We start from the raw sequence: 24,839 nt of genomic DNA, 5'->3' as shown, positions 1-24,839 counted from the left end.
AATAAATGTGTTGACTGTCTTAATATAATCTAGATTTCTGCTTTGACTCTTTGTAGAAACTATTTATTTTCACATTTGGCTATGCTACTTGCATCTTATGAGACTACATCTAGAATTTAAGATTTCTGATAAAGCCATACAAGCCAAGCCCTATATTAATTTTCTCTTAGACACTTCAATGTCCTTTTCAATATAGCATTTGATTTCTTCACAAACTTTTATTTTCATAATATCCTTGTAAGACAGAGAAGATGATAATTTCCCTGTTTGTAACTGTAACTGGGAAATGCAGAGGGTATCAAAATTAAATGTCCCTTACAAGTGACTGACTACCCAACTCTAAAAGCTTTAGAAGGAAACTGTTCTTAATGAATAGCAGGACATTTATCACCACTGCTACAGTTTGCATTAAATGTCCCTGCTGACCTCAGGGAAAGCACTGCTTTGCACAAGCACAAATTTCATCCTTTGCTGAAGCATTTGATGTACTTTTCTACAAGTTAGTTTCATTTTCTTTCAAGTGGAGGGCTTGGGGGCCTTTTCTGGTGATGGTGGTGGAGTGGGTTGGTTTGTTTTGTTGGGGTTTTTGTTTTTTTTTAACATTGGATATTTAAAGTTGGTGCCTGGCTGTAATTATTTAGCATTAGAAGGGAAAGGATGACCTGAGTTAAATGTTTAGCAGCACGTTTTGTTACAGCCTACTTAATTCTCATCTGCTTTGACAGTTCCATTTGTCTTTCACAGGAAGCCCATGATGGACTTACTGATCTTTCTCTGTGCACAGTATCATTTAAATCCATCAAGTCATACTATAGAGTTGGTATCAGCAGACAATAACCAGATTAAATTCAAACCTAACACACCAGTGGGGATGCTTGAAGTGGAAAAGGTGATTGTAAAGCCAAAACAAATGGATAAGAAGAAACCTGCTCCAGTTATACCAGAGGTGAGAACTGAAATTAAAGCATATTGGGAAATTAGAATCACTGTTGTGTTCAACAAGTTAAGCTGGTAGCTCAGCCTCTTGTTTCAGCTTTTCCTCTTGTCTCTCATCCTCTCAACATGCTTGGCTTCATGTTCTTGATAACCTCTTCTTAGGTAAAATATATCTCAATTTGTTGCAGCAAACATCTTGGCTGCTGTAGGAAGGAAACATTACAATATTATTTAAAATCCCACGCCTTACTGTCCTTTTGACAAATTCTGCAGATGAAGTGTGGCTGAATACAGCCTTACGAAAACTGAAAATCAGTGACTCGTACCATCTGTCATGCTGTAAAATATATGCCCTTCTGATTGTATGTTCATTTTCCTTTAATACATACTGTACTTTTTTTTTGTTGCTACTGGGCTTTTTTATATGCCCTTCAGAAGGCAGAAGCTTTTAGAAGTATTAAAGCAGCTTCTGGGTGTTGCCTAAATCTTCCCTCCTGCCTTGCCTGCTGTATGGAAGAATATTGGGTTTTAAGTCATGCAAAGCACTTTACACAGGGCCAGGGAAGTTCTTCTGCTGCCCTTTCACCTTTGTCTTACATGCACACACACACTCCCACAGCTCACTGGTTGACTTCCACAGCCACCTACTGAAACCTAGAGGGCATCTCGCTCCAGGCGTGTGCTCTGCTGCACGGGCAACTGACAGTTGCTAAAGCAGGAGGAGACCTGTGTCCTTTTCTTGAGTAGAAGGAAATTGTGAAATAGTTCTTAGTTTCTCTTGTAATGGTACTGAAACTAAAACATTGTGAACCTGGCCATTCCATAAGGGAATTCCTGTGATTACTCCAAGGCTGTTATAAAATTGTGAGTTGTTTCAGAGTTTGTGCTTGTATTTATTGGAATTCTCTTCTCTTTAGCAAACGGTAAGGGTAGTGATAAACTACAAGAAGACGCAGAAGACGGTAGTAAGAGTTAGTCCACATTTACCCCTTCAAGAACTCATACCAATTATCTGTAGTAAATGTGAGTTTGATCCTTCACACACTCTGCTGCTGAAGAACTATCAGTCTCAAGAGCCCCTTGATGTGACAAAATCTCTTAATGACCTTGGACTAAGAGAATTATATGCCATGGATATCAGTCGAGGTAAGATAACTTCTGTAAATTGCAGAAAAGGTAGTAACTTAGTATTTCAATAATGTATACTTTTTGTTGGTTTTTGTCTACTTATGAAGAAATTAATTTTAGCAATTTAGTATATATTTCATTAGTCTTCCCCGAAATTGAAACTTTGACAAGTTTACCTCTACTTATGTTTGAGAAGTGCTATATAAAGGTTTTATGTTCTAACAAAGTGTTGGGTACTAGCAGAGGTGGCTAAGTACAATAATCACTTAAAAGCAATCCCTCCTTTTCCTTCTCCCACCCTTGGCTCATAGGAGAGGCATAGAATCATGATGAACTGAAAAGAATGAAAACATTAGAGAAATTTAGTTTTGTTTTAAAGTTATTTAAAATTTTAAAGGTTTTAGAATGTTCTGATAGTGTTCCTGTGTATTTCTGAGAGCTGTTCGTTAGTTTTATAGGTTGTGTATATTTATAGAGACATTCCCATGCCTCCTTTTTGCTTTAGCTCTAAGTTTGTCTATTTCATGAACTGTTTATTTGACTGTGATTAAAGATTCTATGCAGTCTGATTTCTTCTTTTTTAGACATTTCTCACAGAAAATTTTATCTCAATGCGAACTGCAGTAATATTGACTCACTCTTGTTCTTGACCAGTGTTTTAGTTGCTTGTTTTTTTCTGCTCTAAAACTTGTTCTTTTTTCCTTGCCCACCCCCATCCTTCTACCTGCCTATGGTAAGCTTATCATTTAGTGGTTACAGTTTTGAGACTTCTCCCAGTTATATCCCAAGGGCCACTTATCTTGAAGAACAGGAGAATGGCACATTTGGAAAATGTCCTTTTCCTTCAGAGGATACAAAAATTAACTCTCTCTTCTTCACTGGAAAACAGTGTATTTTTACTTGCCTAAACACATTACTTGGACTCCATGTGCCCATAGTGCGGTGTCTTGTTTGTTGTCTGGCTACTGCTTTCATCTCCAGACTGGCAGAGCTGCTTTTTGCACAGTATGATGTGTGCTTCATTTGAACCAACAGCCAAAAATCCTTAGGGGAGAATAAGAGGGCATATATGCTTTCTACACTGATAGGAAGTTTAGATGTACTTTGGTTCTCTTGATACAAAGTAGTTCACCATTTCATTTTTGCAGACAGCTTTAAAGCTCTGAATTTTCAGCTTTATGAAAGTAAGTGGTGAGATTGTACCTTTTACTTAATATAATTTAAATTAAAATTTCATTTTATTCAGACAATATTTTAATTCTACTTTCTTCTTCATTTTCCGAGTTTGAACTGCCTGACATTCCAAACCTTACAGAGCAAACTATTGTATATGCTGGTTTTCCTTTTTTCTTCAGAAATATAAGTGGAGCCTTTCTCCTCATATACGAGATTCCAGTCTGTGTTGTATGTCTTCAGCCTTGTAAATGGTTTATAGCATTAGTTAGTACAGGTATTTTTATTCCAGGAAAGTACGAAATTACTTGTTCCTGATGTTGAGGAGTCAGCGTGGCTTTCTGTGTTTGTAACTTATAACTGCATCCTTGGTTCAGATTCACATTTTCTGTCTTTCTTTTTGTCTTTCTGTAGCTACATCACCAGTTGATTTAAATTTACCATCTTTGCAAGGTATGATGTACTGAAATAGGCAGTCAAACTATATATGACACTACCATCTGCTCCTATTACAATATCTGTTTAACTGCAACATGAGTAATTGTCCTATCATAAATGCATATTTAAAATGATAATGCAGAAATGAATATACTGAGCAATATGTAAAAAAATTCTGTATAGTTTTACTCTGGATCAATTGATTAAATTTACAGACATATTTATATTAATACTCGTACCAAGACCCATAGTGGCCTTGCTGATTTCTGTTGCTCATTGCATTTCCGTTCAGTGTGATTTCCTTAAAGTGAAATTTAGGAAAAAATTAAAGAAAGACATCATTTAGGTTTACAGCTCATTTGCACAAATAAGACTGCGTAAGGAGGGTAAATTCTGCAAGACACTAAAATGGACTTGACTGTCTTCACTATGACTGCTGTGCAGGTGTTTCAGTGATCCTTCTCCATAGTCATACCATCTGTGGGCCTCTGCCTGACTCGTCCCACTTCATGCTTTGCCACGTACTTAAACTGTTAGGAACTGAGAGCTGGGGAGGCTAATGCTCTTTTTCCCCTTTTACAGCCTTTATGATATGAACTGTAATGCACAACAAGTGGGATGGGCTGGATTAAGTGCTGGGGGTATTAATAGCGGCTGTAACTCATCTATTCAGACTTCTGAGAAAGACAGGAAAAACATGGATGGTAGGAAACCTGTTAATTTTGTAGTCTTTAGAAAAACTTAATATAGATGATTTATGATGCATTTTCTTTATCTTTCCAGGAGGCTTATGATAGACTGTGAGATAGTAAGAATGGAGGAGACAGGATTTGTACAATAAATAACGTCTAGAACTATTGTTTTTTATTTTTAGACTCCTACCAATCTGAAAACTTAGATGTTCTGAAGGAGAAAGAAAACAAAGGATTTTTTAGCTTTTTTCAACGAAGCAAGAAGAAAAAAGAACAGGTAAGATGTAACTTTGTAGAAGCAAAAATATTCATTCTTTGTAGAAGAAACATATTCATATTGAACAATTGATACTCTTGATTGTTTTGCAAAAAGTATCAATAACTTGGATATGTTTTTTCTTTTTTTCATCCCCCTGCACCCCCAGGCTGCCAGTGCCCCAGCAACTCCATTGATGAGCAAGCCAAGGCCAACATTTATCACGAGATCTAACACTGTTAGCAAGCAGTATGATTCAAACACCTTGCCGTCCGAAATGCCAAAGAAACGCAGAGCTCCTTTACCGCCTATGCCAAATTCTCAGAGTGCTCCCCAGGAACTTGCACAAGCCCAAGTCAGACCGGCGTCTGGTATTGCAAAATCTAACAGCCTTGATAGGAATGAACAGGTTAGTTACATTTGCTTCAATTCTCTTAAACTCAGAAGTTTAGATTCTGATAACCCTGTTAATATCTGCTGAGGCTTGAAATAAATGGCAAATAAGTGTAGTACTTGCTTTTAAAAAATTCAGAATGAAAATAACTACAGAAATTGAAAGCTGTTTTCCCTTGAAACTTTGTCATGTATCCAAAGTAGCTGCTGTATTTTCAAAAGGCAAACCCAACTTCTTATATGTTAGTATTGTGAGCATGTTTGTGTTCTTTTTGAATAATAGATATATAGAGAACATTGTCTTTATCGTATCTAGTAATTGATTTGATATTTCCAATCATTTGTAATGTTTTGGTTATATGTGATAAGGAATAGTTTGTTCTTTATGTCCTATTACCAGAAAAAGGTGGAAATCTTGGGGAGTGGTCTTCATGTTCTTGTGCTGCCAGCAAGTTAAAGCAAGGTTTTATTTGAATCAAAAAAGGATATATTTAATTGAAGCTATGAGGTGTGGGGTACATATTTAAATAACCTATATATCCCATTCCATGCAGGAATTCTGCCAACAGAGTTTGGGAGAACTGATGAATTAAATATTATCCTGGCATTGCACGCATTGTCGATTGTGAATTTCGATTAAAGATCAAGGCTAAAATTGTCATTATGATTTTTTTAATTATTCTATACATTTCTTTGAATGCAATATCTATCGCTATCTAAAGTTGAACTTCAGTAAATGAGGTTATTGGCATGCTAGAAAAATAAAATGCAGAATTTGATGAAGTACAAGTCCGAGGGATTAATTGTGTGGTAGACTCAGAGACAAAAAAATTGAGGCTTACTTCCTTCATCTTTATATAATGATTTACACTTTCATTAATGCAAAGAACCACAAGAGAGCACTGTTTAACAGAAGTTCTGAATTTGTGTTTTGTGTCCTGCTGAAAAGCTTTATCATTAGAAGAAGACAAAGGCTTCTTTCTATATTTTAATAAAAGAAACTTTTTTGGGGAAAAAAAATATTTTTTTTTTTTACCTCATCGTGTTTGTCTTTTAATTGAATTCAAATTTTTAAAAAATACTTTATGGACATCAACATGCTTTAAAATGATTAATATCCTGTTATATCTAACGGTAATGTATGACTGCTGGGCTACAATCTGTCACTCAACAAAATTGCTTAGATTTATTATTTTGTACTTATATTTCTTATTCATCTAAAGTGATTTGACTGAAGTTGAATAGCTCGCAAAGAAAGGAGGAAGGTCCAGATAAAGTTATATTTTTGTGTATTTTCCATTTTGTACTACTTTGTGCAGCTTCCTTAGTCTTTGGTGTGGTTTTTTAAGATTACATTTATTCCATTCTAATTTGATTGCACAGTGATTTATCAGATAATACAGAGCTTGGGTTGTAAATGTGGGCAAATATTTGCTCTGTGCTTTGAATTTTATTAATTCGTATAAAATATTTTGTCTTTTTAGTATCTGCTTTCTAATAAATACCTAATGAATGAATTTTAACTCCAAAGTACATATTGCTCAACTTGATCAGGGGACTCTTAGGGAGGGATCCTATGAGAGACTTCCTTTGAGAATAAAGCAGCTCCTTGGAAGACTGATGAGATATTTTCAGGGGCAGCCTTGCTGCAACACAAGACTGGTCCATTCCCGTAAGTGGGAAAAGGAATAGGCATAAAAATAAACAGTCCCATTTAAGTGTGCTACAAGCGCAAAAACAAGCATGTGAGAAGGATGAAAAGTGGACAGGGCAGTACCCAAAAAGAGAAACCAAGTTACTTCTTGGACGTGCAGAGATGCAGTTAGGAAGGCAAAGGTGAGCTCTAAGTGGCGGGAGGTGTCAAAAATAACAAGAAAGACTTTCGTGAGTTAGTGGTAAGTAGAAGTCCAAGGATAAAGGATGACATCATCTACCTATATTTTAGTTGGTATGTTTTAATCTCATTGTCAGTTGGAGTTCCTGAGGAGTTGGTAGTATGACCAAAGCTGTTAAATATCTTTATAAACAACCTTGAGGATGAATTGAATGCACCCTGAACAAACTTGAAGTTGACACCAAACTGGACAAGACAGGTGGTATGCCAGGAGAGCAACCGTTCAGGGAGACAATGACAGGCTGGAACTCAGGAGGTTTAAAAAAGACAAATGTGGAACTCACTATCTGGAATGGAGTAATCCCAAGCACCAGTACAGGCTGCGGTCTCGCTATGTGATGCACCTTGAATCCAGTGTTCTTGGTACGTTTTAGGCCACACCTGTACTATTATGTCCAGATTTGGTTCTTGTGGCTCAAGATAGAGGGAGGCCACAGTGATGTTTAAAGGCTGGAGAACATAAATGTTGTGGCAAAAATAAGGCTCAGAGGGATTCTAATCACATTCTTCTGATACACAAAATGTGTTACAGGGGAGGTAGACGTATATGCTTCCTGAGGATGCATGGTGACATGATGAGGACCAATAGGCATTAGTTGCTTCAGAGGAAATTCCATTCTGATACGAGAAGAAAAGTAAGCACTGTGAGAATAACTGAACATTGGAATAGGTTACTTGAGAAGTGGTAGAAGCTTCCTCACTGGCAATACTCAAGCTCCTGCAATAACCTAATCTAGGACCTTATGTTCAAATGAAGGTTGGATAAAATGATCTCCAAAAGTCCCTTCCAACTTAGGCTTTTGTGTTTGGGTGAAACAGTCTTGATTTTCAAAACGGTATGCACATAATTAGGAGAACAGGGAAAATATAATAGGTTCCCATCTCTAATAAGGGTCCATCACTAATGGAAACCAACAAATATGTTTTTGCTGTGAGATCAAGGACTGCTTGAGTAATTGAGGCTTTTGATTTCACTTAATTGTGATGTAAAGGAATGGTTCCCTTAAAAACAAAAGGTGTTAGGCGAGGCATAATGTAAAATAATTTTAATTTTAAGAACTCATTTGTAGGATTTGCAGCAATTTACAGAACTTAGGATATACTTTTTTTTTCCTTAAGCGTTACTTTTTATCTACTTTGGCTTTACAGGAAGTGCTTCTTTGCAAGTCATGTTGCTTTTAAGAATGCTTAAGTTCTGAAGCCTACTTTTTAATTTATTTGGCAGACTGGATACATACTTTATTTCTTTTATGGAGCAGGATGACCTTCTGCATGTGCCTTATTATGGACAAATCTCTTCTGTAAAATCCACAAGGAAGACAAAGTGAAATGTCAGTTTTGACTGGGTAAACTGTTTGCCTGGTTTTGATAGAAACATGCCAAAGTAGTAACATCAGACAACAGTGAAATGAGCCAACTTTAAGGGAACAGTGTTCTCACTGTTGTCTTTCTTCAAATTCACAGTGTATTGTAGTCCAATTTCTCACAGAATGAAAAAGGGCTTTAATGTTTACCTCCTACAGCTTCTCCACTTCTTTTCCCTTAAAAAAGAAACTGCTGGCTCTTTATATGAGCAGTTACGTTCTAGTATGAGGGTTTGAATTTTTTCTGCCTCAATTTCAGGGTGATTATAGAATCAGCTTTTGGAGATATATTCCTGTTTTTAGGGGAGGAATTAGTACAATGGATGTAAGGGTATTTTTTACAAATTATTACATAGCATGATTTGCTCATTCTTTGAGACTCAGCATATGACTAGTACAACCAAAATAGTTAATGTTTGTCCAGCAAATTTCCATGTTAAATTAGATTGGAAATGAGACAGTCTCTAATATTGAAATCCCTCATTTATTTGTCAGTTCTAATTAGGTCTTTCTAATCTAGAAAGATGGCTGTTTCTAGAAGTATGTTTAGAACTGGCAAGTTTGAATACGCTTACAAGTAGAGAGGACTCTCAAGGATTTTTTTAGAAGTGCTGTTGTATAATGCAGTATGTGTATCTTCTTGGTTTTCATAAAAGTCAGTGCAGTTTTTTAGTAATAATGCTTCTTCAGTAGAAGAGCTCTTCTAAGAAAAGTTTTTGATTATACCCAAAATACTATTGCCGATTTCCTTCTTAATGCTTTATTTATAGAAAATAAACTGGGTTATTTTCATTTTATTCCATGAATGTTTGTCTCCTTACACAGTTTTCATTATTGTATAGGAGCATACTCCACCATTAAGTGGAGAATTTTAGTCAAAACATTTACAGTTTTAAATGATGGATAGAACTTCTCAACTATGGAAATGTACCTTGCTTTTATTTAGGCAACCTTAAATGCTAAAGAAATCAAAGTCTCTCGTTTACCCCTTAGAAAAGAAAGGGAAGGAGAAGATAGGAGAATGGGGAAGGGTGGGCAGCAACTAAACCGTGTCGTATTTCTGAAAAGATCTATTAAGTGCTTGCATGGAACAGCTTAGTTAGCTTTTGGTTAACTTAGTTAATTTCTGGGAGAGATGAGTTCCATGCTTTAGATGTGACACTAGAGGCTCCATTGCCTGAAACTTGATGGTCAGCCCTGTAAAAGAGAAGTTGGACAATGATGTGGTGAACATGAGGGAGGTCTTGAATAGAGCCAGTGTTACCTGGGAGAAGGCAATGCTCAGGACTACATTTTTGCTCTTGCTGTAGTTTGCATGAAGATAGTTTGATATGATTCAGAATTGGTGGTGAACACTGCATGCATCTGCTTATCAGCATACCAAATGCTTAACTGTGTCCCTTTATTGTATTTATTTCTGCACCACCAAGTATATAGATAAATCATAGGAGATAATCGTGATAGTGAGTTTTTGGGCAAAATAACACAAGCTGAGTTTCTGCAAATCTATTCTGTATGTCTGTTCTTTGCAGTAGGTCAAAGGTATATTACTTCCTCTGTAGCAGCTAAGTTTAAGTATTTTCGGAAGCTTAAGTCATGTAATAGAAACTGGGTGCATTAATCACTGTAAGAGCAAATACAGTATTTTCCTGTTACTCCTTGGGCAGAGATTTGTCTGCATATTTGTACAAAAGCAAGAAAGAAATATGAGCAACTTGATATCCCAGTTGCCTGTATATCTTCCATTAAACTTCGTTATCTGTAGAGCAAAAAAGGTAGGTTCTGGTGGTATGGAGATGTGTATGTAGTCACCCTTGGTGCGACGTGAGCTTTGCAGCACACTGAATTGCTCCACTACCAGTACATTCTTTCCTAAGTACTCTTTTTGTTTTGCCTTCCATTTCACCTTCCATTCCAGCATTCCAAAATTACTATGGACTAATTACCTTCCCTTTTTTTTTTTTTTTTAAATTATAAGAAGGGCCAGGCAGCATGTCTGCCACTGCTTACGGAGGCTAGAACTTGAGAAACAATGGTCTCTGCAAGTGTCTGCTTGGGGTGCTGTGGGATTTGGTGTCAAATGTGGTATGTGTACATACCCAAATGTATGTGTACATAAAGTCAGCTGAGGGACCCTGTGCGAAGCAGATGAGGATGTGGACCTTTGAACAGAGAAACAGTGTCTTTGTGCAGAACAGAAGACCTGAGTCTGGAGAGCAGCTACCACAGAGAAGATAAACAGAACTGCCTGACAGCAAGGAGGAAAATAATTTAACAATAAAAAATGTTTATGTACACATTTGAGAATAAAAAGTACCACCCTTGCTTGTTCCAGGATGAAAAGGATATATATTGTTAAAAGTGGAACTTCTGTGTATGTTGCGGAAGTTACAACAGTTCACTGGTGTTTCTGCACAAACACTGTTACATTACTTTTGTGATTCTAACATGGTTTTTAATTTAAGCGTAACTGATAGAACACTGGTTATCATTGGCAGTTGGTATGACACATGAACACCCAGATGTATATTCCAAAACTTTGTCAGATATGTCTTAATAACATTATTTTTTTCCATCTGTTTAAAGTACTATTTTCACATTACAGCCTTTGTTAGGATTTGAAAGCTCTTAATATTCATATGCTGAATAATTCCTGAGAAAATCTGTTCAACACTTGAACCTTAACTGGAACATTTAGTACTTTCTCAAAATCTCTCTTTGCAAATCATTTGTTTCTTTGGATGCAAAGGGCAGTAGAAAGGCTTATAAAAATCTAGTAGCATTTGTGCTCTTATGCTAAGAACATTATTTCCCCCCCCTACACACATACTCTTTCTGTGCAGGAAAGAACTCTGGTGGCATCTGTTTAGCTGAATGAGAACGCGCAGAACTCTGTGCTAGCCAAGTCAGCTGAGGGACCCCGTGCGAAGCAGATGAGGGTGCGGACCTTTGAACAGAGAAACAGTGTCTTTGTGCAGAACAGAGGGCCTGAGTCTGGAGAGCAGCTACCACAGAGAAGAAAAACAGAACTGCCTGACAGCAAGGAGGAAAATAATTTAACAACAAAAAAAGCTTCATTTGGGGAAATAATATTACATTTGACATTGCCTCCTGCATAAATTCAGATCCTGAATACTTTTTGGTTTTTCTAGAACTACTTGGGGAACTGTGAATACAAAAGTAAAAAAAATGTAAAGTGATTTTTGCTTTATGACACTTTAATCTAGAAACTGAGTTGTTTAAAGACTATTCAAGCATGCAAGTGTTTTTAATTAGAAGTAGAGTGCTATGTCCATATCCTCTGCTGTTCTTAAAAGAACACTTGTCCTGGTGCTTTGTTTCTTCTCCCGAGTCTCCTGCTTTGCTGTAAAAAGTTTGTTGCTTGCTTTGGCATTGGAGTTACAGGTAGAAGAGTTGTGTGATCAGTTTGGATAGTGTTGCTCCTTAGAGTGCAGTAAAGTATCTAAGGGATCTGTCATACTTGACATCGAGGTGGGACAAAATAGATTAATGTCTATGCACAGGGTAGCTCAGGATGATTTTCACCACCCCAGTTCATTCATTCAAGTATTTTGAGGACTAACAGGAGGTGCCAAACACTGCTTCACAGACACCTTGTGCCGGTATCTTTTCTCTTGCAAGTAATTTTTTCTTTATAGTTTTGATTGTGTACAACCAAATACTCTAGCTTCTGGTTTTTAATAGTCTTACTGTAGGCTGTGTATTTGTTCAGGAATAAGCATCTTATTCCATGGGTATTGACGTGGTTAACAGTTCTGTTGTCAGTAATGTTTTTTGAAAGGATCGTGAGACAAAAAATTTGTAGGTATCTTTATGCCAGCTTCTTCCTTGATATTCTGCTTTGTAAAGTGGGCTGGTAAAATGAAGCACAGAGAAGTTTTCTGAAGATGACCCCATATCCAGTTGCTATGTGGATCTGTCTAGCAAGAAATTAATGTCACTGCTGGATTTTGTTAAATTGTTGAGTATACTAGCGATAGGGATCAGAATTACTACAGAAATGGGCAACTGTCTCTAGTGCCAATATATGCTTTTTTAGTATTGGGATCCTTAACATTACCATTCTAATAGATGTGATGTGGAAATACAGTGTTTCTTCAGCAAAAGGCAAGCTGCAGTTAAGAGTGGCAGTCAAATGTACAGCCATTGTCTTTTGAGACACAGAATGTATTTTCAAAACAATTCAAAATGCAAATGAACTACTATATCATAAAACTGTGAAGTTTCACAGGTAGCCTTTGCCCATTTTTTAATGGTTTTGCAAATTTGTGAATTAATTTTTTTTTGTCTTTTGCTACAATAGTGAAGACATTATTACACTTTAACATTGGTAGGTACTGTTATTACTGTTAGTACAACTTACTGCAATTTAACTTCAGTATTATAGGACAGTTATACTCTCCAAGGTAAGTCTTGAAAGCTGATGTTCAAAAAATTTCTATAAAAGTTCAAGAATTTCAAGTAGAGAAACAAAATCCTAATAATTATGTATACAGATTATGTACACATCTCAGTTAGGACTGCCATTCAAGAAACAGAAGGAAACATTCTGTCATGTCATCACAGTGGGATGTAGCTGAAGCTTCTTTCCACCATGATTTTTAGCTACTTTTAGAAAAGAATTATTTGGGTTTTGTAGAATAGCCTTTGGGTGTAAAAGAATTAAAATTCTCTTTTTTATACTCTATGTAACAACTAATGTTCTTTTACTGTTGTATCTTGTACCTCTGTGCATGTATTCAATTACTCTAGAAAACGGTTTGTGTTTTTTTTTTTTTCTAAACTGCTCCTCAGCGGAATTAAGATGAGAAACATAATGTGTTTGGTAATAGATTTATACTCTCTCTTTCCTAAATATATATTATAAATACTTTTAGAGAATAATTAGGAGAGCTATTTTGCTGTTTTTCTTTTATGGCTAAGATTCTTCTTCTTCCCTTGTCTCCCTTCTTTAGGCTACTCTGGGATTAGTACGGAAAGGTTCTCTGCCGCTCAGTGACACAGCTTCCCTGAACTCCTCTCTGCGGAGGATGAAGCGCAAAGCACCCTCACCACCCTGTAGAGCACCAGAAGATCAAAGTGAAAGCAGTAATGAGACTGGTAATCTTTTTATGCTGTTTAATTTTGAGGCAACAAAAAGTATGGCAATTTGGCTGAACATTAAAGAAATATTACCTTATAAGAACTTCAAGGAAAAATGAGTGCCCAATATCTTCAGACTGTAAGGAGCAGTAATACTAATTTATGGGTCTGGCTCATGTAGTGTGAGAAAGTAGGCAGGTTTCAGGGCACGCAGATGAATAAAAATCAGAAAATACCAAATTGATTATAGCTAGGTTAAATATATCACCTGTGGTTTAGTTTATCAGATGGACAGGTTAGGGTGGGAGAAAAGATTAGCATGTCTGGATCAGAAAAGGCTTAATAGGAAATCGACTGAGAAGAAGAATTTTAGAAGAACCTTTCTTTTGTAATTCTTCTGTTAGAACAAAAATTTGTTTCTCTTTGGTTCAAAAAAACCATAGAGTTGAAATGGAAATATCCAGGAAATGTGATAATGAATGCTGTTTGCTTAAGAGAAGGTGCATTTCTTGAAGAACTCACCAGTCTGTAAGATCACAGTTTAACACTTTATCTGGAATTTTGGTTGGTGCAGAAATTGCAGGCTTATTACTTGACTTTTTGCAGTAACAGAGTCAACAGAATCGGCTCCTTATGAAGTGGAAGAAAGAGCCACCGAAATTCAATCTGAAACAGGTTAGTTCTTTTTCGGCATGCATTGATAAAATCTACTTCACAGCAAGCTATAATAATTAATAGTAATAAATTACTCTATTGTAGATGTGTCATAAGTGTAGAACTAATTTTAACACTTCAGATCATTTAACTTTTTCCTTTGAAGTACAAAAATGTATTTCTAAAATAAGGACGTTTTACTGTCTACAGAAACACCTACAATATGTTTTCTATTGGTCTCTGTGCTTTACATTTAAAAAAACTAAAAGTTATCTCTGCTTTCCCTCCCCTCCTACGTGTTGTAGACAAGAATGAGCCAGAACTTCTGTGTTTGTCTTTTTTGTTTGTGGGTTTTTTTTTTTTTTTTGATACCTCACAACAAACATTTCAAAAGCTAAAGCCCAGTCTGGTTTCCAGAACCCGGCCTTGACATGCAGAACGTTAGGGATAGGAGCAAATCTGTGCCTGCTTTTTGAAATCATGAGTTGTAAATATAAACTGTAGATAGATAGTTGTATATACATTACATTAAACAATTTGTTGGGTGCTAGGGAAAAAATGTAATATATAAAAGTATAGCTGTTTAAAATACAATTTTCTAGCCGCTGAACAAAATACTTTTAAAATTTATGTAGTTTCTACTCCTAACTACTGTTCTTTGTAAGCATTAGACTGTAGGGTTGAGATACAAGATATGGCATCTAGGATTCTTCTAATACTTGTAAAAGCTTTTAGAATAATCAGTGCCAGTGCAGTCCAGAAAAATATTTTTTCTGTGTATTGAAAGGTTGAACCTTTCCTTTGCCTAGTTGTTTTTGCAGACGAAGAAGGTTAGTCATTTCTAAGTGAATGGCTCTTACTGATGTTTATTAGTACTTAATTTTTTGTGTGGAAAGCTGTGTTTATATGTGATGGGTCTAAGAGGATGGACAAGTTATCATACTATGATTTCAAATAATTTTTTTTGTTTTCTTGAGGTTGTTTCTCTCTTCAGATTGTAGATCCCTGCTATAATTTCTACATTTCCCATCACTGTAATGTCTGAGTGCTGCATAGATAAATAGCTTTGAACTTCACAGAAATGTCTTGTTTGCCTTTTCATAGATTTGGCCTCGTCTTGAGGTATTTGAGTATTGTAATAAAATATTTTAATTTAAGCTGTAATGGAAAGAAAGAGAGAAATGTAATCATCTTCACTGGGCTTAGAACAGTCTGTGTTGAGCCCTGGGATTTATCTCTGCAGTTAGTGACAGTCTTTCTTCTCTAGTTCTGCTGCTGATGTCTTCGTGCAGTGTCCTTTGCTGAAGACTTAATGCAATGCTTTTTTAAAATGTAGAGACAAGCCACACAGCACAGCGTCACTGCCTTTTTTTGTTTCCTTGTGGATTATGGCTGCTCTCTGGAGACATCTTCTGAAACTATCCCGAGGCCTCTCTATAAAGGGTGCTTTTAGCAATGCCCATCATGCTCTGAGAAGCAATATTTACCCGCAGCAAAATCAATTGCATTATACTTGTCCTATTCCTGCTCTGAAAATCATGCACGTTTGAGTATTGTTTTAAATAGATAAAAAAGTTCAATATCTTTTAATTGCTAAGTTGGACACAATTTTAAATTTACATAAACTCAGTAGTTCCTTCCATTTGGCTTAATACAGCTCTGATTGAGAGGCTTCAGGAAGCATAGTGAGGTGTTGTTCAGCTGTGACTGGCATTCCCAAAGTAGTTTTTTTATGCATTAATACCTTAGCAAATAAGCAAAAAAAAAAAAAAAAAGCTAAGCTGCAAATACCTTCTGCCCTATAGTGAACCACTAGAAATGTTCAGTTTGGTGTTGAAGTAGTGCATAGCTAATAGACACGTGTACATTCAGAGAAACTCTGTTATATAATACGGAATAGGCAAAATTTCTATTGTGAAATGACAGTTTTCCCATGGAAAACAGGCTGTACCTTGACAAAAGTAGTCTGAAGGCATGCATCTCCTAGAATAAACATTGACAGAGAGTTAATTTGAACATTTGGGACTATTAAAATTTTTTTCTCTATTATGATTTTTGTTCCTCATTCCAAAATTTAATTGATGCTCTGACTTTTTTTTTCCTAGGGAAAAGGGGAAAATAGTGTATAAAAATAATTTAAAAATGACAGATTTTTTAAATAATTTCCTGTCAAACAAATCCCTTGATATAATCTTCTGATTACAGTATCTCTTAAAAACCTTGTTAAGAACTATAGAGTCAGGAGCAAAAACAAGGGCAGATTTACATGATGTAGTCAGGCTTTTTGGCTTTGGTTCTTACAAGCATAATGGTGCACAGAGCAGTGTCAGCCTATTCTCTGTTGTGCAGAGTATTGTTACCAACTCAAAGGACCCTTGCAGTTGGTATGAGATTGCCTTCACAATGTCATCCTGTAGGCTTTAACCGTGTTCTTTTAGGGCTAATTAAAACTCAGTGACTCAGAAGTTATAGACAGAGAAAAATGCAATTTATATTATATATGGACTTGCATATAGAGTATATAAGCAATAAGGCAACAGTATATAGCCTGTATTGCTATGAATATTTCTAGTGATATGTTGCATATAATTACAGACTGAGGGTTTGGAATTGTGTAATAAAATCTGAACTATTTTTCTGCAAAATTAACTGTATGATGTAAGGGAAGGATGACTGTTAGATGTTGTTTATGTATCAGATGCATTTGGGCTTTATTCTGCTGCACCAGTGGTGGCTCAGGTCTAGAGTGAGAGTAACGTGAAAAAGCACTAGTTGAAATTAACTCCAAGCAAGGCTGATGACAAATTAAGTAGAACACTTCTTCCAAAGTGTGAGGGTTGTCTTTGTTTGGGTATTTTATATTTGTAGGTCAGGTTAGTCCACTGCAAAGCTTGGAAGTGTTCCTAGCACAGCAAAGGACAGACTTTCGCTCAGCAGGATTGTCAGGAATGTCTCCTACCAACCCAAGCTAAGTTTCCACCTCATCAGTATAGATACAACTAGGCCTTTGTTGTACTTCTCTCTAGAGGAGAAACAACAGAGATGACAGCAGAGTCTGGGCGCAAAGCCATAACAACTCCAGAATGCTTCTATTTGTCTTGTCAGAAGTCCTGGCTGTGCCTTGTTGTATAATTCAGGTTTCCACGGAGTATTTAGACTGGAGGTTTTAGTCTTTGTTTCTGTTGCTGGTGATGGCTCAGACCTATGGTATAATAGTTCTCGTCAGTGAAGGAGACTGTGTTCTTGAGAGCTGACTGTGAACTGTGGGAACAGTCTCAGGAGGTTTGATGTTTGCCCACATTCTGTTACACGTTTTGCATTGTGGCATATATAGTTATCTTTGCACGCATAAAATCATGCTGCTGTCATTAAAGGCATCTCCCAGCGTATGAAGCTACTGACATGACTTCTCCCTAGATAGAGATGGAGGGGTTTGATGGAGGAGGAAAGGAAGAGGAGGGTAACTTACTAGTAGTAAGTTCTTAAGGAGTCCTTGTAATACCAGTGTGGCGTATTTCTATGTACCTGTGCTTAAATCACATGAAAGGAGCTCACCTGTACCACCTGCCCCTCTTTCCCTGGGGATATAAATCACTTCTGCACTTAGTGCTATGACACACATTGATCACATTGCTTAATGTGTAACTGCAAAACATTATTATGAGAGTGAAATACAGTTTATTGATAAGACTTAGTTCTAAGTCTGAACCAGAAAATACTATCAAGTTAAAACTCTGAGTCTCTTTCTCTTTTTTTTTTTTTAAACTATTGAAGCTGACTTTGTATCTACATCCTGTGTTGTTTCAATTGGATTTTAATTTTTCTTTTCTTTCTGTGAGTATAGGTGTAAGGAGCTCAGAATACAACCTGGAAGAAATTGATGAAAGGGAAGAGATGAGCGTGCAACAGAGAGAAGACAGTGAAAGTACAAATTCCTCTCTTGGGATAGGTGGGGTTACTGCAGCCTCCAGCTCTGCTGAGGTACCACTGGAAACTGCAAAAAATGATCCTGCTTCATCAGCTCCAGTTCCTGGTGATGTTTCTGTAGACAACTCACAAATCTTCAAAGAGGAAAAACAAGAAAATATGAGCACAGATGGCAAGTAAGTACGTTTTGTGACAAAGAAAGGAGCATTGGGGAGGGAATGGGGGAGGCAGATAAAATGTAGAGTGCTGTTTCATTATGGAGCACAGAATAGAGAATTGTGAGAGAGGAATGAGCTTCATATGCTTAGCTTTCATTGTAGCACTCTTCTGTGTGCAGTAATTCATTAAGCTTTTCAAGAAAAATTACAGATACATGTTATGCATGCTGTTCTCTTTAAGACTCCTTTTCCTTACTTTCAAACAGCCAGATCCCAGAAAAGCCGAACCCAACTCTATAATAACCAGCATATTTACTAGACCGTCATGCTCTGAAAAAAAATTGGGTAGATAAGTTAAATGCAAATTTACAAATTCATTCATATGGTTGGGAAAAAAAACCGGTAGATTGGCCATTTCTGTTCTGGCCACAGGTATTTTTTGCTGGCATATTTGTTTTTGTTTTATTTTTTCCTTTGTCTTTTCCTTATATGTTAGCCAGTTTTCTTGACCTGTCTCGATCCATCTGCTCTCAGGAAAACAAGTTAATTCTGACTTTTTAAAGAATAAACACATTCATTTCCTTAACCGCTCTTTTTTCCTTCTGGTGATGCTGTACCTTTGCCCTTCAGCATGTTTGTTAAACTACCTGACTCAGCAGGTTTCCAACATGAGTTAGTGCCTCCTTGAAATAAATGTTGATTGTCCAGAGAAGTCCTATTGTATTAGTATAATTCACTATTTCTCTGTTCCCTGGGGCAACTAAACTGGTTACTGTTCCCAATTTAAATTGAAAGAATTATTTCAATTATTGTACTGAAGCCAAAATGTGTGACTGCCCTAGTAGCCAAGAACCTTCAAGGTAGTATGGAGAGCTCTGACTTGTATTTCACGAGTCTTTTTTGTCAGCCCAAGGCCAGATGGGGCTTTGCAAAATCCTTTGGTGCTCTCTCCTGACAAGTATTGTGCAAGTTGCTTGGCTGTGTCTGCTATGATGGGATCTACCAGCAGGAGGATCAGACAAATATTATTTTTAAGCTGTCTTGAATTTACAAATGATCAGACCTGTGTTGTTGGGCCAGCTTGCCCAGTTTTCAAGGGGAAGTTTCTCTTTTCTGCCACTAACTTGTAATGACCATCTGTGGCCATAATCCTAGTGAGTATCATCAAGCATGCACTGTTTTTAACTTCAGAGTTTGGTAATCCTTTCTTTCCTGAAATATCACAGAAATTCCAGAATAAGGACTAGGGTTTCTCTGACATTATATTTCTGGAAACCTTTTGATATTTCAGATCTTATTTAAAAGATTTGATTACTTTGAAGAAGTGCTTGTTGATCAAACCAGGCATATGTGTAATATTCCAGTCAACCACTGATTTTTACAATGATACTCTGTGGTGTTCTGTGGCTTCTTGGTTTGTTTTTCCTTATTTGTTTTAAAACAGTTCAGCTTGTTGTGAATCCTTGTACTTAAGTCCCTCAGCTGTGTTCAAGGGAATGGACATAAGCAAGAGTATAGAGTGCAGGGCTGAGCTTTTACTTTCTTACTGTATGTTTGGACTGTGAGAGCAAAATGAGGGTGGATGGTTATTGAGGAATTTATAATTTTAAATTATTGAAAAGCAGACATTTCAGCTCAAGGCATTGGTTCCTGGCAACTAATAAATTTGATGTGGCAAATGAATTGGAATCTTTATAATGACAGTAATTATAACTACAGAAGATCAAAATATTTTAAGCAGAGATGTAAGTTTAAAGTTCTAATAAATTTTTAAAGTGAAATTTTAAGTATTTTGGCCTGGTTCATTTACGTTTTTAAGTCAAGGAGTTAATATTCCCCCCGCCTCCCCAAAAGATGAGGGGTTTATTCAGCATTTGCACAATTCTTGACCCCTCCTTGATCTGGGGACAGAAATTGTATGCCTTTGCAAAATGTGTAGTACACAGGTTACATGTTTGCATGTTTCTTTGTTGTTCTCAAGGTATTTCTTAAAAGGGACAGTAAATTTTCCGTTAGTGTTATTAGCAATTTGTGCAGTTTATATGTTCACATGTGATCAACATCTCATGCAGGTTCCTGTATATCATGTTGGGGACAAAACCAAGGACATGCTTTAAAGGTTGGGGGTGTTCAGAGCACTGTTATATGGGTGATAAACCATTGTGGTTTCACTGAAACTAAGTTGTTACTGGAAAAAGTCTTGTTTAAACTGCACAAACAAGTAATAGAAAGGGAAGAAAGGAAAGGAAAACTGATGAACTGATTACGCAGAAGAGAGGAAAGCTGTATGTCACTTTGGTAAAATATCATAGCAGCATTTCCTCTTGTTTAAAAAAAATATTCTGTTGGGTACTCCAGTGTTTGGCAGAGTGATTCTATTTTGTCCATCTGTGTTTGGAGAATATTGCCAGTTCTCTTGCATCGTTTCTTGTGTTTACTGAATTGAATGATACCAGCACATTTAATGTACTGTTGTGCTTTGCAGAGGACTACAGACAAAGATAAGCAGTGAGCAAGCTGCGTTTGAAAAAGACAGGAAGCTTAGAATTTTGGATCAAAATAAAACCGATGGTGAGTAGTTCCCACTCATTTGTAATACTTCAAAACAAGGCTGAAGAGAACTTTTCTATTCCTTTGAATCAACTCTTGAATTGCTATCGTCAAATTATTTTCTTTATACTCTCTTTAGCTCCAGTGTATTCTCTCTGAGATGAGGTGACTAGAATTAACTTCAATTTTGGTTTTTTTTTAAAATTTTTAATATATTTTTAATTAAAGCAGTAGTCAAAGCTGCATTGTGGTGTTGTAGGGCAGTTTGTGTGGAGCAGCACTGAGAAGAGGGAAGGCTGGACACAGAGGTTATCCTGCCATGTATAACGTGGGCACCGCATCACAGCAGGGAAGGAAAAGGCATCAGTTGTTCTTTGCTTACAAAATTAGCGTGAGTTTTCAGCATGAAAATGTAAATTATTTCAAGAACAAATAGAACAAAGTGACACGCTGATTTGGAAAGAAATGATGACATCCTGTGCATCTAATAGATCATAACTTTTTTTGTGGATTTAGTGACCTTGCTGATTTACTTCACCCTTTTGTGATACTAATTTTCAGATTTATGTATTAGGCCTTCTAACTGTCTAGTTTAAACAGCAATTTTATATCATCACTTGAAATGGCGAGAGGCTTCTTTTTTTTCTCTACTATCACCCCAAATGATTGTTCCTAAAGAATTTAGTTTTTCCCAATATTGTGTTTAAAATAATTTGACCCAAAGATTCCTGTAGTTCAGAGAGGAATACATGTTTAGCCTAGGAACAGAAAATTGAATCAGTAGACCCGCTAAATGGTTGGAAAAAGAGAGCTGGCAGTTTGCTTTTGTCCATATGTTTTCCATTTGCTCCCTTGTGTATATACATAAAGTGTAGCAGACAAAAAAAAAAAGTTTGTAATGATAGAAATAAAGAACAGAAGCTACAGAAGTGTGGAACTCAATAAAAATTGCATCTAACAATATTGAATAGTCCTTGAGCTCTTGAGCCACTGATGCCTGTATGATCAACTGAAATACATTAGCACTTTTAAAACTATTCTAGAATAGATTTTTCTATTAAGTTGATGCATGGTGCCAGTAGCCTGTTAATTTAGGAAGAATACCTGAGTTACAGTACTATTATTTGGCAATATTAGTCAAAGATAAGTATGTCTCTAACTAGCCTTTAAAACTAATTGCTAAGGAAAATGTTGAATATCAGTGAGGAGCCATTCCTCGTAGTTAAATACATTGGATGTGGGCTTCATGGTGTGCAAGAGGGGAAGGTTGAATCTTTCAGTCATTTGTATTAATTTTGGAATCTCCTTTTAATTAAAAGATCACAGGGATACAGAAATCCTTCCAACAGCAGAAGAAGGGAAAGAACTTCAGACAGCTAAAATTAAAACAGTAGATTTCAGAGAAAATAACAAGATTGAAGTTGACAGACTGTCGAACTGCCAGGCATGTAAAAATGACATCTCTGTGAGTCGTAGAAATTATCCTCAACTGATTCCAGAAAAGCAAGATCAGAAAACAAATCAAACCGGCTTGGACACAGTAAAAACACAGGATGTTGCAATCCAGACAGGTCCATCAGAGACCAATTTGGGAAGGACTACACAGAAAGCAGTTATTGTTCCTCAGGTTTGTGAATCATCCACATCAAGAGGACTGGTCTCTCCATCCAACACAGATACAAACACCCCCCTTCTTCAAGTGCATGGAATACAAGAGGATGAAGATACTTCAACAGAACAAAATTTTGAGAGACAAGAAGTTACCCATGAAAAAGGAATTCCCATAAAAGATCAGGGTCACATTTGTATAAATGGCAGTAGTTTTGCTTCACCAGAAACAACCGCAAAAAATCCACATGGCTCTCCTGTAAAAGGTCACCATCCATTTAGACAGGACACCAAACCTAAACCCAAGCCTGCTAATGAAATTACAAGAGATTATATACCAAAAATTGGAATGACTACTTATAAAATAGTGCCTCCAAAATCCTTAGAAATAATGAAGAGCTGGGAATCGGAAGTGCCATTAGATCATAAGGATCAAGAGGTATCTAGTTTGGAAAACTCTCTGAAGCATGAAGGTGCCAATGAATTCACAGTGGAAGCTGAAATTCCTCATCTTCCAAAAAGCATGGGTCTTTTACAGGTTGGTTCACAAAATGAACCTGCAGCAGCAAATGATCTGTTGCACAGAGTGAACAGCCTTTCTGAACACGTTGTGATGTCTGGACCTAAGATTATTACTGAGAGCAAACAGACAGAAACAGAGTCTTCCAAACAGCATGTCCCATTGATGCTAAGCTTGGATAATAGAAATGCTTCTTCTGAGACTCAGAGCAATTTAAATGCATTGAGTCCTACAACAAAGCCTAGTTCCTTTTACCTGCAGATGCAACGAAGAGCTTCGGGTCATTATGTGACATCTGCAATTGCCAGAAGTACCATTTGTGCTCCTAATTCCATTAAAAATGAAGCTAAAAACGCAGAGATGGAAATAAAAATCTCATCACCTGATCCAACTTCTTTGTCTTTACATAGAACAAGTACTTCCTCTTGTCCAGCAGATGAAGAAAAAGTTGATGATGGAAAAAATGTTGAATCTTCCACTTCTCCTGTTAAAAGCAATAAGCCTTTAAGTTTTTCCTCCTGTCCGCCAGCACCGTTGAACCTAAGCACTCTAAGAACTTTTGTAGTTCCAAAGCCATACTCCAGTTCGAGACCATCCCCCTTTGCTCTTGCTGTCTCATCTGCAGTCAAAAGGTCGCAATCATTCAATAAGACACGTACCATCACTAGCCAGGCACTGAGAGAAGAATTTCCTATTGAACTCTCCTCTGCTGCTTCGACAGCTGAATTCTCCTCAGCTACCTCTGTGCCTCAAGTGAAAAACTCATCCTTACAGACCATAACAGGAGGGTCACAAAATAGTCTGATAGATAAGGTAAACTTCATTCCTAATACTGGTTGACTGTTGATCCACTGTTACCTAGCGTGACTAGTCTGCAGGATAGTCTCTGAACTGCTTCCTGATCAGAACATGCTGTATTCATACAGTGTAAGCACGTTGTGGCATCTAGCAGTAGCACAGCATTATAATGGGATGCAGGGAATGTTAAAGTGAAAACAACCTCATTTGGATTATTGGAAATAATTATTTCTTGCCATAATTAGTGTCTCTTACTTCAAAGAGCAGTAAATTAAATACAATAATTTATACTGTGTATACCTATTTTTAAGTTTGGAGTGCTTATGATGTCTTCTTTATGGTTCTGCGTGTTGATTTCTTAAATTTCATTCTGAGTAGTGTGATCAGTTTGGGTTCAAGTCACATAAACACTTGAATGAGGGCATAACATTTTGATGGCTTGATTAACTAAGGGAGAAACTATGTGCTTTAGTGGAAATGTGGCTGATCTCTGATACCTTAAACAAAACAAATGCTATAACTGTGGCAGCCGATATGCTACTTTGTGCCAGGTTGACTTAGTTTTCCATTTATGACTAATTCAGCTTAAAGGTTCTTGTTTTGTTTTTCCTCCCACTTCCTCCCTTTATAGAAAAGCAGCACTGTGAATAGTGAGCAGAAGAGTCAGGCACAGTCAGGTGCTTCCACTGACCACCACCCACCCCCTGTCACTAAGAAACAAACCGGCATGGTGTTCCAGCGCTCTGACCCAGAACAGATCCACCAGAGCTTGCTGGCTGCAATTCGCTCTGGAGAAGCTGCTGCCAAATTGAAAAGGGTGAGTTTTCATCACTGTATCCATAACAATAAACTCCTGGTACTTCCTTCAAAATTACCATAGTAATGCCTGACACTAAAAGCAGTTAGCTTTGGCACAAAGTGCTGCCACGAGGGAAGAGAGGTGGGAAAGACAGTTCAGTTTGGCAGATTAATCTGGTGAATGCACATGCAAAGCTCCATACAAACGTCCGGACTTCCAAACAGTACAAAAGCAATCGGAAGTCTTCCTAAAATGAATTAGAAATCTGTAAGTTATTAATTAAATCTCTCTTTCATGAAAGCAGAAAATAAGCAGCTTCACCCTAGACCTGAAGTAGCTACAGTCTTTTGCAGGCAGAAAGCGCACAGAAGTTCTGAGGATGTATTTTTCTATATGTATTAGACTCTATCAGGTTCTTAAGTCTAGAATGTATTTCAAGCTTCCTGCT

At 36.9% G+C, this 24,839-nt stretch overlaps 1 protein-coding gene across 10 annotated transcripts in view; it reads left to right on the top strand.

Annotated features, from left to right (window-relative positions):
• COBLL1 (cordon-bleu WH2 repeat protein like 1) overlaps positions 1-24,839 on the top strand; it is an 81,299-nt gene that overhangs the window by 51,406 nt on the left and 5,054 nt on the right. For 9 of the 10 annotated variants that reach the window (XM_054070089.1, XM_054070090.1, XM_054070094.1 and 6 more), the window contains exons 3-13: positions 745-946; positions 1,854-2,082; positions 3,652-3,690; positions 4,550-4,644; positions 4,793-5,032; positions 13,251-13,395; positions 13,984-14,052; positions 17,876-18,134; positions 20,602-20,687; positions 21,986-23,607; positions 24,224-24,409. In XM_054070089.1, the coding sequence (XP_053926064.1) occupies positions 745-946; positions 1,854-2,082; positions 3,652-3,690; positions 4,550-4,644; positions 4,793-5,032; positions 13,251-13,395; positions 13,984-14,052; positions 17,876-18,134; positions 20,602-20,687; positions 21,986-23,607; positions 24,224-24,409 (3,172 nt within the window). The remainder of the gene's footprint in view (positions 1-744; positions 947-1,853; positions 2,083-3,651; positions 3,691-4,549; positions 4,645-4,792; positions 5,033-13,250; positions 13,396-13,983; positions 14,053-17,875; positions 18,135-20,601; positions 20,688-21,985; positions 23,608-24,223; positions 24,410-24,839) is intronic. The other variant, XM_054070091.1, reaches the window with a different exon arrangement.

The sequence above is a fragment of the Cuculus canorus genome, chromosome 6 (assembly GCF_017976375.1).
Source record: "Cuculus canorus isolate bCucCan1 chromosome 6, bCucCan1.pri, whole genome shotgun sequence".
Lineage (NCBI taxonomy): Eukaryota > Metazoa > Chordata > Aves > Cuculiformes > Cuculidae > Cuculus > Cuculus canorus.
The sequence above is the reverse complement of the archived record's forward strand: the minus strand, read 5'-3'. Positions and strand labels throughout refer to the sequence as shown.